The sequence below is a fragment of the Gymnoscopelus braueri genome (assembly GCF_963280865.1).
Source record: "Gymnoscopelus braueri genome assembly, chromosome: 4".
In the NCBI taxonomy this organism is placed as follows: Eukaryota; Metazoa; Chordata; class Actinopteri; order Myctophiformes; family Myctophidae; genus Gymnoscopelus; species Gymnoscopelus braueri.
In genome coordinates, this window is record NC_137605.1 from 24,235,335 (window position 1) to 24,251,238 (window position 15,904).

General features: G+C 43.5%; 1 protein-coding gene across 1 annotated transcript; it reads right to left on the reverse strand.

The window, feature by feature from the left end:
• Positions 1-1,995: 1,995 nt before the first annotated feature.
• lin28aa (lin-28 homolog Aa) lies at positions 1,996-13,722 on the reverse strand (the record flags this gene model as incomplete). The annotated part of the gene is made up of 4 exons (XM_080426472.1): positions 1,996-2,218; positions 6,070-6,254; positions 12,989-13,164; positions 13,692-13,722. 4 exons carry the CDS (start codon positions 13,720-13,722, stop codon positions 1,996-1,998), a joined length of 615 nt encoding a protein of 204 aa, XP_080282598.1.
• Between the last annotated feature and the right edge of the window lie 2,182 nt (positions 13,723-15,904).

The following is a 15,904-nucleotide window of genomic DNA, read 5'->3' on the forward strand; positions in this document are numbered from 1 at the left end:
GATGATTATTCTTTCTTTTTTTAAAGGCTTTAAAATAATTTTACATACAGTAAATATATTAATTGAGTGTACAAGTTTTGTCAGCTTCTCCTTTAAAACGGGAGAAATTGCTGATTAGCTAGCTAGTTCTACATGCTTCTCTGCACAGGGCCGGTGATCCTGTCCTAGTACCCTCCACTATGGTGAAAGGATGAAATGCCTTTAAAACGTCTACCTAGTCATGGACCACACTTGATGAAAAGACAAACCCCGCCTTCCCACTAGCAACACTGTGTCTGATTCTGCCTTCAGTTTATTCAAGTATCAAGAGGAGAGCTAGCTGAACCACTCAGTAACTCACTCAGTCCATGTCAAGTATCTTACTAGAGGTGACATACATGTCTATAGTATAGTATAGCATAGTATCACTTAAGTTTGGAATTCTATCAAATCCTAATGTTAAATACTTAGAAAGTGGCAGCATTTCACACAGCAGCAATAACTATGAGAACATAGTGCCATTACATTGGTTTAGCTCGTATATTCAGTTGATGGTGGCTCCTGAACCGGCAGTGACATACCCACGATGCATTGCACAAACTTCCAGAGTCAAACAGAGCTGACGTAACTTCAGGTACGTTGAAATGGTTGTGCTTCGGCATTAGGTTAACCACTTAAACCCAAGCATCCGTATTCTGGGAAAAACTTCTGGCAGAAAATAGCAGATCTACAAGCTCACGCGTTGTGAGCATGTAGATCGGCTATTTTCAGCGAAGATATTTAATTTAGAGCAAAAACATAAAAGTCACTAGTATCCCTGAGGGACTGTGATCAACCAGGTATAGGGTTTAAGTGGTTAAGTTTAGGTATGATTTGTCGATTGGATTTAAGGTCAGGGTAAGGATCTGGGACGGCGTTTAGCCAATAAAGATTGCGTGACTTCAAACTCCTGGATTCTGAGTTTGTACAAATTGGGTACTGGTACCTGTTCAGGAGCCACAACATTTTCAGTTTCCAGAAGGAAAAAAAAAACCTTCTTTGCAATTTTTGTATCACTACTATCCACATGCCTACTTAAAACTACTGTAGCGCAAAAAGGATTTGATTTAATCCCAATTCACATCACAATCTCTAAAGCTGCACTATGAGCAAAGTATTCGGTTTACTATCAGTGGTCGTCATAAAAGCCGAGTAGCAAACCAAACATGCACCAATGAGGTAGGCCGTGCATCATAAGAAAGCCAACAAAATGCTGGCCCGCAAATAATAAAATGACACAAATAACTTCAACCAAAAGTTGGCAAAGACTTCTGGTCTGACATTCATTTGGCCCCAGGAAATCTGGATGGTCACTTGCAACATTGGCAGATACCAATACATTGCCTATAGCTATTATACCCTCAACCCCCGCCCCACGTGCACTTCATGTTCCCACCCGTTTCCCATACGCGATATGCAAACGAACATTCATTACAGAGGTACTGTCATATCTCTGCCTTGTCGGATAGTGAGGTGTAACAATCAGGAAAGAGACAAAAGAAAAAAGAAAAAAAAGAATGGTAAGGCAGCAAAAGCGTAGCGATATATTCAACACGATTGACTCCGAGAGATATATGTATGTATCAATAGAGTCCAAGACAGGCACAGTATTACACAAAAGAAAATACAGAAAAAATAATAATCTGTCATATGGCATAATTTCTTACAATCTTAAACCCTCAATCAACAGCAGTGACTAAAACATTTAAAATACTTCCTGAGTGCAATAATACAGCAGTATTTTCTGTTCCTGAACATTCCTGAGTGTTACACCAAAAAGAAAACAATAACTTCAGCAACATTCTTCATCAGCGTTAAGATTTTTTTTTCTTTTTTCAACCTGAGGTAGTTCCAAAAGCAGCTTCAGCAGGTGAAAGGGGAACTTGGTCTTCCCCCCACCCCCCGTCTCTCCAGTAAAGCAGATTGATTGCCATCTGTGTTCCTGGCACCTGGCTTACCGGTGGTACGTTTCCCTGTTTAATCAGAGGCGTCGGGAGGCGGGGCAGCGTGGCTCTGCTCCTCCTCTCCGTCCCCTTTCAAGGAGGAGGGTTTTCCCTGAGAACCTGGCGAGGACTGCTGTGCTTTGATTGGGCAGTTGGCGACCATGTGGTCAATGCTCTGGCAGAAATGGCACTTCTTGGGCTGAGGAGGCAACTTGCACTCTTTGGCATGGTGGTCGAGGCCCCCACAGTTGTAGCACCTACAGGATGAGAGAGCATTGTATTACAACACATGAAAGATTACAATAATCTGCATTTTAGTTCTGTTTGACATATCTACTGTGTTTTTTTATTTTAGTTTTTTTGTTTCTAAGTGTGAATTTGGCCAGTGTCTCAGGGGGTGGGTGGGTTATTACCATTATTGCTGTAGTTTTCATTTGATATTGAATTTGATAATTGCCTTCCTGTTGTGATTACTGCTCTACTTGATGTAGATTGATGAAAACTGAATAAAAGCTTTTGAATATACAACACATGAAAGGATCAATCCTTTTTACTATATCCAATTGTGGTACAAATTAATATTTGCTGCTCCTCCAGTTAGCCACTAGATGGCAATATTCTACTTGGTCTGCATTGAAGCTCCAACTTTTAGTCATGGTCTTGCAAGGGCATTCCAGGTCACACTAGCTAGTGTAGCACATTGATACATCAGAGTCTAAGGCTTTTTAGTTGCATCAAATCTATGCAGATGTTGTGAAATCTGATTACCCACTACGTATAGTTGCAATACAACAGTAACTTTTTTTTCAAACAGTGGTTAGCCTTGAGAACTCATAGATATGAAACATTATTGATCAGCAAGTGCAATGCAGAATTCAAGCGGGACTTGACACTCATGTTTTGGAGGGGCTTCAACATTGCAAGAGGCTTGGCGTGATCTTCACATCCTGTCCTATATCATCTTCAGCTTTCAGTTTAAGATCGCCCCATTTGTCTTTCCTGCCTCCCATTTCGCTCCATTGTACCACAGTAATAGATCCATTTCATCTGCATTGAACCAAAGTAGTGGACACAGCGAGAGGGTCAATGGCAGCCATCGGGGGTTCCATCAAACACCTCTGTTCAAACATGGACTATAGAAAGGCCACGCGTGCGGCGGCGAAAGACAGATGGGCAGTGGGCGTGGGGGCGGTCAGTCAGTGCCACTGCGGAACCCCTTACACTATTGTAGCAGCAGATGAGGCATTGACAAGGCGGCTGCCGAGGATGGGTCAGTCTGTTGGTCTTTGTATACCAGTGGCCGTTTGGGGCTGGCGTCAAGGTCTATACCATCACAGCAGAAGCTCCCTACATCTGCATCGATCAGGGAGCGAGCGCAGGAAAGGGGAAGTGCTCCTTTGTTCTAAAAAATCTGCAGTAATGACCTCTGAACCCTGACCCCACCCCCCCCTTAGGTCCGCTAACCCCTCCAACCCCATCCCAGCCCCCAATCCTCTCTTGCATTTACTCATATATGGTTGCCATGACAACACTGACCTTTCACCCCCCCCCCCCCCCTCCTTTGCCTGGGCTCCTGCATCTGTTATCAATTAAACGGACAGGAGCTCTTTTCCCCTTCCCTGCATCATATATACACACACACACACTAAGGTGGTCTACGAAATGTAGAAACAGTGGCTCACTGGTGCCAGGAACACAAGACACACATTCTATGTCAGACTAAAACTGTATCTGTTCCTACTGCTTCCAAAAGGCTGTCTTGAACATATCTTTAGCCATGAAAAAATACAAACACCACCTAAAAATCACGACAAAATTGCAACATTGAAAAAACAAACAACCTAAAAGACACTATTCTCCTTTGCAAAGTGTAATATGCCAGAGGGGAGAGGTATTGAGCCTCAGAGGGCCTCCCAGGACTCTTTGAGGCGGTAATGATCTCTGCTCTCACACGACTACTCTCTGGCTCTAATCACAACTGACAGGGGGGCGAAGTTGATACACCTCTAACCCCGCGCTATATTGATAACCAAAGAATGGCCCAAAACCATGCCCCACACATCATGCCCCCAACCCCCACACTCAGCTTGTATCTTTAAAAGAACAAAAAGAAACATGTCTCCAATATGTGGAAAAAGAACGTGCCTCGTTTCACATTGACCACTGACTGCATATTTTTGGAAAATCAAAAGGCTTCCTTGGACCCTACGTTCGTGAACGTGCTCTAACCTCTAAGAGACCCATAAAAAAAGTTCAGTTCAAGACAAAACATGAGATCACACATAATTGGAGCAACATTTTCTGCACCAGCATGGACATGTTGTAGGCTTTCTACTGTCACACGTGGTAGGTAGGCTTATGTGGTATTGTAGTAATGACAAGTGAAGGTTTTGGTTGCTTCATACTAAATACAAAAGTAAGAGGTGCAGATGGTTTGGTACACTAGCAACATGATACATATTTGATTCTATCAGAGCTGTTGGAATAAACCAACACGTCTTTGACTCTAGGCCTGATTACATTTACAGAAAGAGGAGCCATTTTGATAGATAGGCGAACAATATTAACCACAAGAACCATAGCGTCCCTATTTCGGGCATGTCATAATAGGCGAACATTCGCCAAAAATGGCAGTCACATTGCAACGCTAAGCTTGTAGATTAGCTACTTGATGTACAATCAAGAATATGGGGTTTAAGTGGTTAATGGTCATGTTATTTGAACATAGATGTGCATTTTGCTCTGGTTCACCACTGGACAAGGTTTGGAGCAACAAAGCTTGTTGGTGGGGAGAGCTTTTGGAGGAGAAGAGAACCAGTGGGTGTGAATCCACCAGGGGCCTACAGATTTAAACAGTTATTGATCCAGGTCATACGTCAAACCTGCTGGTGTGACCCCAGCTAGAACCAGGGTTGGGGGGGTTGGGGACCTAAAACACTGCTGCACATCTGATCCAACATGGGGCATTTGTGGATAAAAGACGCTATAGACTGACCTCTCAGCTATCCCTTATGGTCGAATGACGTTGAGTGTTTCAGTTCAGGGTATGTGCAGGTGTCATGAAGTTAAAACTTAAATGTAAGACTTTTTTGTTATTTTATCGTGCCTAGAATGAATTTTAAGACCAAACTTGTAATTGCAATGAAAATAAAGATGATCTGTAGAAGAAAATGACCACTCCATCTGTTCGGTCCTGGCATAACGGTTGACAGTTCTTGGGCCACAGGACCAACTCAATGTAACATACTAAGACATACTTTGTGTTTTCATATGGATTACTTTGAGAGTTTGTAGGTTTGCTTCTTTGCGAAATACCATCTAGTATTGATAAAGTGCATCCATGGACGACACGTAGGAGTGAAAGTAGACATTAGAAAGAAGGCCACAGAGGCTATGTAAAAATACACTAATCCTTTCTTTCACAGTGTAAATTAAAAATCGTAGAGTAAGTTACATTCTTTTGTTAAAATAAGTGTAAAATTGCTCTATATTCTGATGTTACTCATTGCTATAGAGTGCTTGTTCAGTAACAGGAGTCTACTACTATAGTATATAGTATATAGTTGACATGTAACCTACAAGGTTCAGAGCGTTTCAAAAAGAGTGTAGGTCTCAGATACAATGGAAAGATTTATACATCAGGCTTCAGCGTGGTGCATGGTTTATCATCACAGACCATACACAACTTTCACAGGGTTTGTGCTACTGGTGATCAAGTTGATCATTGATCAAGGTGATCATTATATGTCATCTTTATTTTGATGGTGCTACCATCATGTTTACATGAGAAACATTGATGAGCGAAGCATCGCTATACTGTCATATGCAGGGCCGCTGCGAATCATTGATTACGTTGATCATGTAAATGTGTTGTTGTTTTTTTACCTATAAATGCATCAATGTGATATAAAGCAGGAGAGGCCTGACCTGCCCCCTCTGAATTGGAATTATTATGTCACACCCCTGTACTGTTACATTGTGGCACCATCTTTAGAATAGAATCTATTGTATTGCAAAACCTGTAGCACATTACATTGCGTGGTAGACACACTTATGAATGCATGCTTTCCCCCTGTTTAGACCACAGGTAAAGGGGTATCGCACTTACCGATCTCCTTTAGAGCGTCGTTTCTGGACGTTTTTGCCTTTGGGTCTCCTCTCGCTGCCTACACAGTGGGTGCCCTCTGGACCCGTGACCCTCTGTGACTCCAGGCCCTTCGACGACTTCTTGAAGGTGAACTCGACTGCCTCGCCTTCCTTCAGGCTTCGAAAACCCTCCATGTGCAGCTTACTCTGAACGGGACAAGAATTGGGAAGGATTTGTTCATGAATTGTTGTGTCAACAGAGTGAAAATGAGAGACTAGTTAGTGGTTAGGGATTAAATGAAAATCTAAAAGTCCTATCACAGGGGGTTCCTCGTGGCTCAGCCAGTTAAATGCACAGACCATGTGCTCCTAGTGAATGCGAGGACCCGGGTTCCTGTCCTGTCTTTCCTCGATCCTTCTGCCCTTGGGCTTCCCGTCTCTCGACACTGACCATCTGAAATCTATCCATCAATGCACGAAATCTCTGCGCCTTGAGTGTATCTGTCCTTCGTGTATCTCGAGAAATGGCCGACCGATTAAGATCTCCATATGGGCATAAAGGTGGGGCAAAACTTGGCGACACAATAAAGGATTATGAAAAAGTAAACATAAAAGCTGATCATAGGCTACTACATTAAGGCTTAATGAGATGCAAAGCCCGAAACATGTCCAGTAGTTGTGTAGTTGGTTTATACTGTAGTATGATGGTGTCGAGTATCGTACCAAAATGAGCAGATCCAGGCTAATTGATTTAACTTAAAGATATATCACTGGTCCTTCCTGACAACTTTCTGTTCCCTTTAGCAAGTGACACCCCTGCATGATTATTATATTATGCTTTAGGAAACTATGGAACAGGGCAGTGCATGTGATAAAGTAGTGGAAAGAAGCACTGTACTCTATGTGCTACAGTAATGAGGTAGCTGTCAGTTGGGTGGTACACGTGACACACGTATAGCATTAGCATCTACAAACACGCATGGCCACAGGACATAGGATATTACATTATGGCTGGAGATTTTAACATTTGACCGGCAAAATAGCATCTGGTCAGCCACGTTGGCTGGCCAGAAAATGCCTATTGAAACCCATTTCCCAACGTGCATTGGCCTAGTCTCTGTGTGCATGCATGCACGCGCGCGTGTTCATCGGTCCTAGGCGTATCTCGAGAACCGCTCAACCGATCTTCTTCAAACTCGGCTTGCGTATCACTGAGGACCAGAGGGAGTGCGGTGCCCTGGTGTGAAGGCGGTCAGATCAGCAGTTCTCCATAAATAGTCATCAATATGACATGATAGTACTGATGTCATAGACTGGCCTGTACTCCCATTGGGGCATGGCTGACTGTACTCTGACAACAGGTACAACAGGTATTGCATATAAGCGGGGGTGTTCCCAACAGGCATTGGCCTAGTGCAGTGGTTCTCAACCAGTGGGGTCTGGGGACCATCCAGCTAAATGATGGCGCTGGTAACCAAATGGACCCTTATAGATCTCTTAGAACTCTTGAGAGCGTAAAATTAAACTTTACGCTCTCAAGAGTTAAATTATTGTTAATCATCTGCATTTACTTAATTAAAGAATTGTTATTTTCATCAACGTTTGCCTGTTATCTCTCCTATGGTACCAAATCAATACAGCATGGAATTGTGGACAAAATCGTATCCAACAACAACAAAATATTCTAAGTTTTGGGTCTGAGAGTCTAAATCTCATCAAATGGCTCAAATACCGAATAAATAATGGACCTCGATATGAAAATGGTTGAAAACCACCGGCCTAGATAAGCATAAAATGCCAATGTCCGTCTACCCATTGTTGTGTTCATGCATGCAACAGAACTATTTCAGGAGGTAGAGCGGCCATCTCGGAATTGCAAGGTTCCTGGTTCAATCCCCTTCTCCTCCTGGCTACTTGTCAGTATCCTTGAGCAAAACACTTAGCGCTTCAGAGAGAGGGCCATGATGGCACTATATAAATGCAGTCCATACCATCATGTTATACCAAAAGCAATGTCCACTTGTGCTGGGGTGTGTGGAAAGACTAATCTAAAAATCCATTTGAGAAGCATCACAGAACGAAGACCAATGAGTTCGGAACCCTTTCACACACTTCACCAAGTTATTGTGTGTGATTGATAGAACGCCGTACGTCAAAAGCAATATCAGGCCCACATCATCTTACAGCATCAGAGATCAAATCAGCACCGAGCGCTGGGAGACTTTGACCCTCGAGAACCCCCCCCCAAAAGTAACTGAATCTCAACACCAGTGATAACATCAGAGCCCGGACAGCACTTATCAGGCATTTGCTATTTTACGGTCACCATTTAGTCTCGCCTCATAAATAAACAAACACTACAAAGCTGGCTGTCACCCTGTCAGACAGATTGTCCTCGTTGGGCCTGCACAATGGTGCAGGTTGCCCAATACCGCCGCTGTGCTTCCTCCGTGTTTGAGAGTGGTAAACCTGACAAGGATATAACCTTCAACCCATCCCCCCTTCTGGAAGAGCAGCATTCCGCACTGCTACCACCCCCCTTCCCCACCCCACCCCCCTCCCAGCCCTCTTCCCACCCACCTCACAAAGCTCCACTAACACACTGACCACCACCACTACTAAACTGCAGGATGCAAGGAATAGCAGCGCTATGGCTTGGGGGGCAGGGTGAGAGGGGATGGGGGCTAGAAAAGGATGGGGGGTTGGGGGTCTGCTGGACATTCCTCGGATTGTTGTTTAGAAGAGAGGCATGTAAGATAGCAGGCACACTCTCGATCGAAATGATTGACGTCTCGCTTTGATGAGAGCGGTAAATAATAACTGGCCCAAACCATTTCAGTTTCAACGATTGGCAGCCATTTAATTTCACAGCTTTTTGGATGAATGGCTACAACACAGTGGGAAGTTAACCAACTGTGGCATTGTCTGTGAATGCTTTGGCGTAAAAGTGTGGTGGTGACACATCGCACAACAAACATGTCTTTTCAGCTGGAAAGAGTGCAAATCAATGCAACATTTTTCCTGAAGCATAAATTAGGCTTGACTGGTATTCAAGAAGCTTCCTCCATTGCATTCACCTGAGATGACCTGGGAAATGTTTCTTGCAAGACGGTAGTGGTCTTTACACAAAAGGAACCACTTCAGAGAGAGGAATGAGTGGAAGGAAGGTATGGTGTGCATTAGGGCATTAAAGCCAGAGACAGAGCGACTCTGTAACACATGAAACCCCTCCCTCCCCTAAAGGCCCCTTGTTTGTAAGGTGAGGTTCAACTGCCACAAACGCAGCAAACGGTTGATAGGCAAATTATCAATGAAACTTGTTTTTTTTCCATATGCACACCCGTATTTATCTTTTGTGTATGGCTGGAAGTGAGTTCATATGGTTCCACAGTGCATTTTTCATTAAGCACTAGCAGACGAAATAAGAGCATTAAAGTTCATGTCAGGAAAAAGGATTTCCTTCTGAGGAAAGTCAACGGTCATCTTTATGACATTTGACCAACTTGACTTGCAACAGCTGAATAAGCATCAGTTACAACTCTTTCTACTTACGAGAAATTCCTGGACTCAAATGCATTATATTACCAACCCTCTCAGTGGCATTCAACTCGGCTACCTATCTAGTTAAGGCACATTCCCCTTCAGATGCATCAGTCAATAGTGACTCGTTGATCAATCTCAGCCATTCATATTAACAGTTCTTGGCCTTTGTGTGCCACTAGGAAAGCATCACCAACGTCTGTGGCGAGAAAATGAAAGTGCCATGGCCCGCTAAGCCTCCGACGTTCATTAACAAAACGAGAAGGATCAGCATCTGCTGCAAAGTCACAAGAGAAGGGAACGCAATTGGTCATCCATAACATTGCCCAGCAGCATGGCCCTGCTCAGTACTCCATTGTGCCATTTTAGCCCCAGTGACCGTTAACCCGCTTCCTCTCACATGTGTGACCCCCCCCCCCCTCCCCCAATAAGAGCTGCGTCTCCTCCCATTAGCCCACCATCACGCAGCAAAGAGACGTTTTACACACAGGTAGAGGGGTCAAGATATATAACATTAAACCTGGAGAACCCGGTGGTGAGGCAAGAAGCAACACCGGGGGTCTACTGTGCGCTTTCCCACAAAGGGTCTGCAAGCCGAGAAAGACATCACAGGGCAGCAGGAGACAATAGGAGGATTGCCGCGGGGACAAAGAGGGGCTCGGTCACGGCCGAGGGGAGTGCTCCAGTGGGATGCATGGCTCTATTGTCCACCTGCACAAAGGCCAGTGGACCCCGGGAGTTAATGTTCCCTGGCACGCGGCCACTCATTTTTTTCCCCTCTCCTCCTAGGGCCAGGGCCTTGCTGTTGCCATAACTCCCATACATCTGTCATTGACACACGCGCTACCATCTTTTCTGATGGCAGCGGGCGTGGTGACAGATAGGGGAGGAAATCATTGGACACGCTCCACTTTTAGGGAATGCCGAGCGTGGTCACAGTTGGAGGGAATGACAACCACATTAACCCTGGTATCCCTATTTGGGGCAAATGTTCAAATATCTTTTGGTGTTTTTTTTATATAGCGAAAATAGCTGATCTACAAGCTTACAATAAAATCGCAAAGCCATGCATTGTGAGCTTGTAGATCGGCTATTTTAGCTTATTTGTCGTACGACGAAGTACAGGGCTTAAGTGGTTAAACAAAATATTTGTCAGCACAGCAGTGTTCAGTTCTCTGGTCTAGCTGTGAGGTCTGGAATCTAGATTGGGGGTTATGGGGGTGTGTATTGTGCAATCCTATTGAGTATCTGGTGAGAGAAACCAAATTGCCACCACACACTCAAAGCTGTGAAAAATCTGATTTTTCATTTTTTTATATAGCAAGCTTTTGTTCATAGACCACCTTCAGGCATGAAGTATGTGGCAGCCTAAAATAAGACATAAAAGCAAAGGTGGTTTTCACTGTCTGGCACTGAGAAAGGTTGGCCAAAGGTTGCTGCATTGCTAATGTTCACTCTTGCTGCATTTGCTTGTTTGTGTTTATGTATAAAGACTTAAAATGCCCATAACTGTGCCAGAGCACAATTCTGCGGAACAGCTCCCATCAATATTTTGCTGCTTGTACACACACACTTGGATTCTTGATTCATAAGACATCTTTTGAAGTAGCCCCAGTGGCTCATGGTAAGAGCCAGAGCATACCCCACAAAGAAGTCTACAGTCCTTCCTACAGCTGGCCCCGGTTCAAATCTGACCCGGATCTCATGCTCTTTGCTGCATGTTATCCTCCTCTTTCTCCTGCCTTTCCTACAGTATCTCTTGGTTCACCGTCTTTACCGGGGGAAAACAATCACGAATCCCGAAACAAACCTAAAAAAAAATAGAGTAGTAAGATTCCACTGACTTACTATCCACGGGCCTGGTCACCTCGACCCTAGTTCGGCAATGCAGGTCACCACAATTTTCTTCCGGTTTCTCAAATACTTTTCAATCACAATCACGGAGCAGAAAAACGTACATATAAATATGCATCACCAAACACTAGCTTAAACATGGAGCTCATAAGAGGAAACGGACAAACAAATCAGAGTGACTCGGTCACTGCAGTCTGACTTCCAACCTGGGTCATGCGGAGTCCATGCAAGTTGGAGAAAGATACAACACCTTTACAACTTGGAAGCACCAACATCAGGGAAAAGAGAGCGAGAGAGAGAGTGTGTGAGTGTGTGCGTAAAGATACACTTTAGGCCAAAATTACAACAACAACCAAATCTACACTTCAAAAATATAACAGATACAAGCACTTGTGTTGCGAGCTTGTACACTGGCTATTTTCACAATTTGTTGTAAGACGACGAGTAGCCTATATATGGCTTGAAGTGGTTTAAGATACACCCCAAATCTCCCTCCCTTCTTCCAACTCTTTACACATGCAGTGCCAGGCAGACACTAGCAGACAGCAAAGAGCCTTTAATCACTTTATGACAGGAACCTGAGGTGAATGAATGGGGGTTCCTCTCATTCACAGACTAACGCCTTTATCTTATCATGCAGCCATAGAAGGGACTCACTCACACATGGGAACTATGGAGAAGTGTCTCCCCTCCCCCATTAGCAAAAAAAAAGGTGAATGGAGGCTTTGGATAAACCTGGAAGAACTGAGTAGTTTTCCACAGGCCAGGGCCACTGGTCAAGCAAGAGGAGAAGAATGACTGAAACTGAATAAAGATAGGGAATGTGGGCTACCGTTCAACTATAAGATGGGAAGGGGGAAGCACATGAGGCCAAACACAATGTACCCCATCTTTCGCAGAACCCAACCTCTAGAGAAGAATCTAGATTAGAATCTATGGGTTGTTTCATACGTTAAACATGCAGGCCCTATTCATTGTATTTCATCATACTGTCATATATAACTCCATAAAAGACTATGAGGAGAATTCTGTGTAGGGCTACAGTAGGAAATGTGTTTGCTGCCTGCCTGTTATTATGATGGGGAATCAAAATGCCCTCTTATGACTGAATTGAACATGTAGTAGGCTAAATTTTCCTACATCAGTGGTTCTTAAAGTGGGGGTCCAGGGACTCTCAGGGTTCTCTTATTAGGGGGGGGGGGTTCTAAACTGACCCTTATAAGTCTGTAACTCTGACACAGTATACAAATGGAACCAAATGGACCCGTCAGGATCCATTTGGTTCAATTTGTATACCATTTGTATACTGAGTTAAGGGGGGGTCCTTGAAATCTTTAAAGTTTGAGAACCACTGGCCTACATCATATCCATACAACAACCATGAGGGACCTAGAAAAACACGTGTTGCCCCTGAGAAGAGTAACACCCACCCAGCACTACTCTGGGCTGATCTGATCATCGTTTCCCATTTTGATAGTGGTTGAATAACGTTATAATTAGGATCTTCCGACAGACAAGACAGATTGCCCCCCCCCAACCCCCCATACCTGATGGACAAAGACATCAACCGGTTCATCCAGGGGGGCTCCTTCTCGGTTGGTCATGGAGAGGAATCCGAACCCCATGCGCACGTTGAACCACTTGCACACGCCTTGCCCGTGGAACGACTGAGAAGAGTCCTCCTCGGCGCTCGGTCCCTCATCCTCCTCCGTCTTACACACTCCTGTAAATCATTTTTCACACACATTATAAGAGATCATCAGATTCTGAATGAAACGGCAGGCCTATTGGTTTGGGCGCGATCCGAATCCGATCCGACCTTGTGCTCAACGTTTGGACTTTCGGTGAAGAAACTTTTAAAGTTTTCTTCGATCCATATAAGCAAACACGGACATACTAGCCTACCATACAAACGCATGGGTGGTTTAGCTATAGGCTGCCAACGAATGTAGGCGATATTTCATTAAAGGCCCAATTAATCTGATGAACGGATACAATGATCAGCATCTAAATGTGTTATTTGTAGCTCCAACGACTTAAAAAACAATAATAACCTCAAGCACCTGTAGTTTATTTATCCATGTGAATTAACGTCATGTTCGTTTGTAAACAATGCTTGAACGCGCTACACATTCTACCCTGATAATAATAATAATGCGTTCTGCTCAGGATGATCAATTTAGAAACTTAAAAAAAAAAAAAAAAAGACGCTAAGGTTAAGGAATACATTAAGTTTGTTTGCTACTCAACCTGGAAATTCCTGGTTCGAAACGGAGCCCATGTCTTCGGTTCTGCCTTGAGTCACAATGAGCCCCCACGCTACAGTATCCTACACCCTCACGCCAAGTAATCCGCACAGATCCACACTTTCATGCAAAATGTTCTGAAAAGGCAGAAGCTACCCTGCAAGAGGGAAAGCGGGAGAGCGAGATAAACAAAAGGGGGCTGGGAACCTACCCACCCCCCCCCTCCCCCCCAAACAATGAGGGTGGGGGGTCACTGCAGTAGAATTTGTTGAAGAATCCCCCAAAATCTAAAGGACAATGCAAGGAAACCCAACCCCCCCCCCTTAGAGTCACTTGACTCCATCCATTCACAAAATAACCCAAAAATACTGAGTTTCTGTCCAAAATGTATGAGCCTTACCTTCTGCCATGTTTTTGGTCCCTCTCTCGAAATTTAGTCCAGTTTCACCGATCGGGACCCCCAAGGAGACGTCTTTTTAAGCCCCCTTTCCAATGTTGTGGTGGTCAGTGCTGTTGGTCAATACGAATGACCATTTGGCATCTTCAGCAGGACCACCCCTGCTGCCTCTGTTATGTCCACGTGATTCACAGATTATACAGATTGATTGAATCTTCTATAAAAGGGAAGGGCCCATATGTGGAGAGTGACCAGTCATATGTGGAGAGTGACCAATCAGTGACCAAGCAAAACTCGTAATAAAGTATTCAATTATTCAAAAAAGAGAAAATTAGCAGAGCTTATCCAAGTTGCTGTTTACAGCTATCACAGGCTATTAGTCCATTTACAATTAAGGTATCTATTTGTATTTATGTATTTATTTAACAAACTGTTTTTATAATATTTTGACTCTTGCTTTGGCAATGTAAACGTATGTTTCTCATGCCTAAAGGTCCTTTGAATTGAAATTGATTTACAAAGTGCATATATATTACAGTAAAGTGTCAACAAATGACAGGGCAAATGGTCAAGTAAAAAGAAAACAAGTAAGTGCTATAAAAACCTCACTATATATATACTGAATTAGGTAGCCTAAACATCAAACAGCACCTGCTATTAAATAACATGAAATCTAATGTCACTGTAATATCTAATTTGTCATTGACTCTGGGGCTGTTTATCCCATTTTAAATGCATGACTTTTCCTCTCCTGACCTTTAATAACATACCTAGCCTTTGTGAACAAGCAATTATGTCTAAATAACACAAGTAGCCAACATATAAGCATCTAGATCTAGGCAACACTATATAATAAAAAAGAAATAAGAGCGGGTGGGTGAGGAGTTAGAGCAGTGTTTCCCAAACAATATGGGATCATGGAACAATTTTTATGGTTCACGATTTTTATGTTTTATATACTGTGTAGGCTGTAGGCTAAAGATATTTTCCCCCCCAAAATTCAGATAATAATTTTAAAAAAAAAACGTTTTTCAAAAGAATCATAAATCTTGATAAATACATAAACATATACATTTATGTTGTGTGTTGAAATACTTCCTAGTGTATTTTTGAAAGCTTGAGTCCTATGGAGACACCACATTTATATGTTTGGGGACCCCTAGAGTCTGAAAAGGTGAGTTTTCAGACTGTGGTGGAAAATGGGGAGTGAATCTACAGTCCTGACTGGTGGTGGTGGTGGTGTGTGTGTGTGTGTGTGTGTGTGTGTGTGTGTGTGTGTGTGTGTGTGTGTGTGTGTGTGTGTGTGTGTGTGTGTGTGTGTGTGTGGGTGTGGGTGTGGGTGTGGGTGTGGTAGTGTGGGTGTGGGTGTGGGTGTGGGTGTGGGTGTGTGTGTGGGTGTGTGTGTGTGTGGGGGTGTGTGTGTGTGTGTGTGTGTGTGTGTGTGTGTGTGTGTGTGTGTGTGTGTGTGTGTGTGTGTGGGTGGTGGGGGTCAGGAGGGATCAGAGAGAGTTGGCCAGACGTCCAAAGTGCTATAACTGTTGGGCTGGATCATGTCCTGCCCTTGATCTCCTTGTTTAGCAGTGTTGGAAAAAGTACTCACATCTTTTTACTTAAGTAAAAGTATCAATACTTTTACTTAAGTAAAAGTATTGGTATCAAAAGTACTTAAAGTACCAACATTAGAAAGTACTCATTATGCAGAATGTCTCATTTCACAAGTTTTCAAATGTATAAAAATCTTTTGAAAATAGCAGATCTATAAGCTCACAATGCATCGCATCATTGTGAGCTTGTAGATATACAGAGTATAGAGCTGAAGT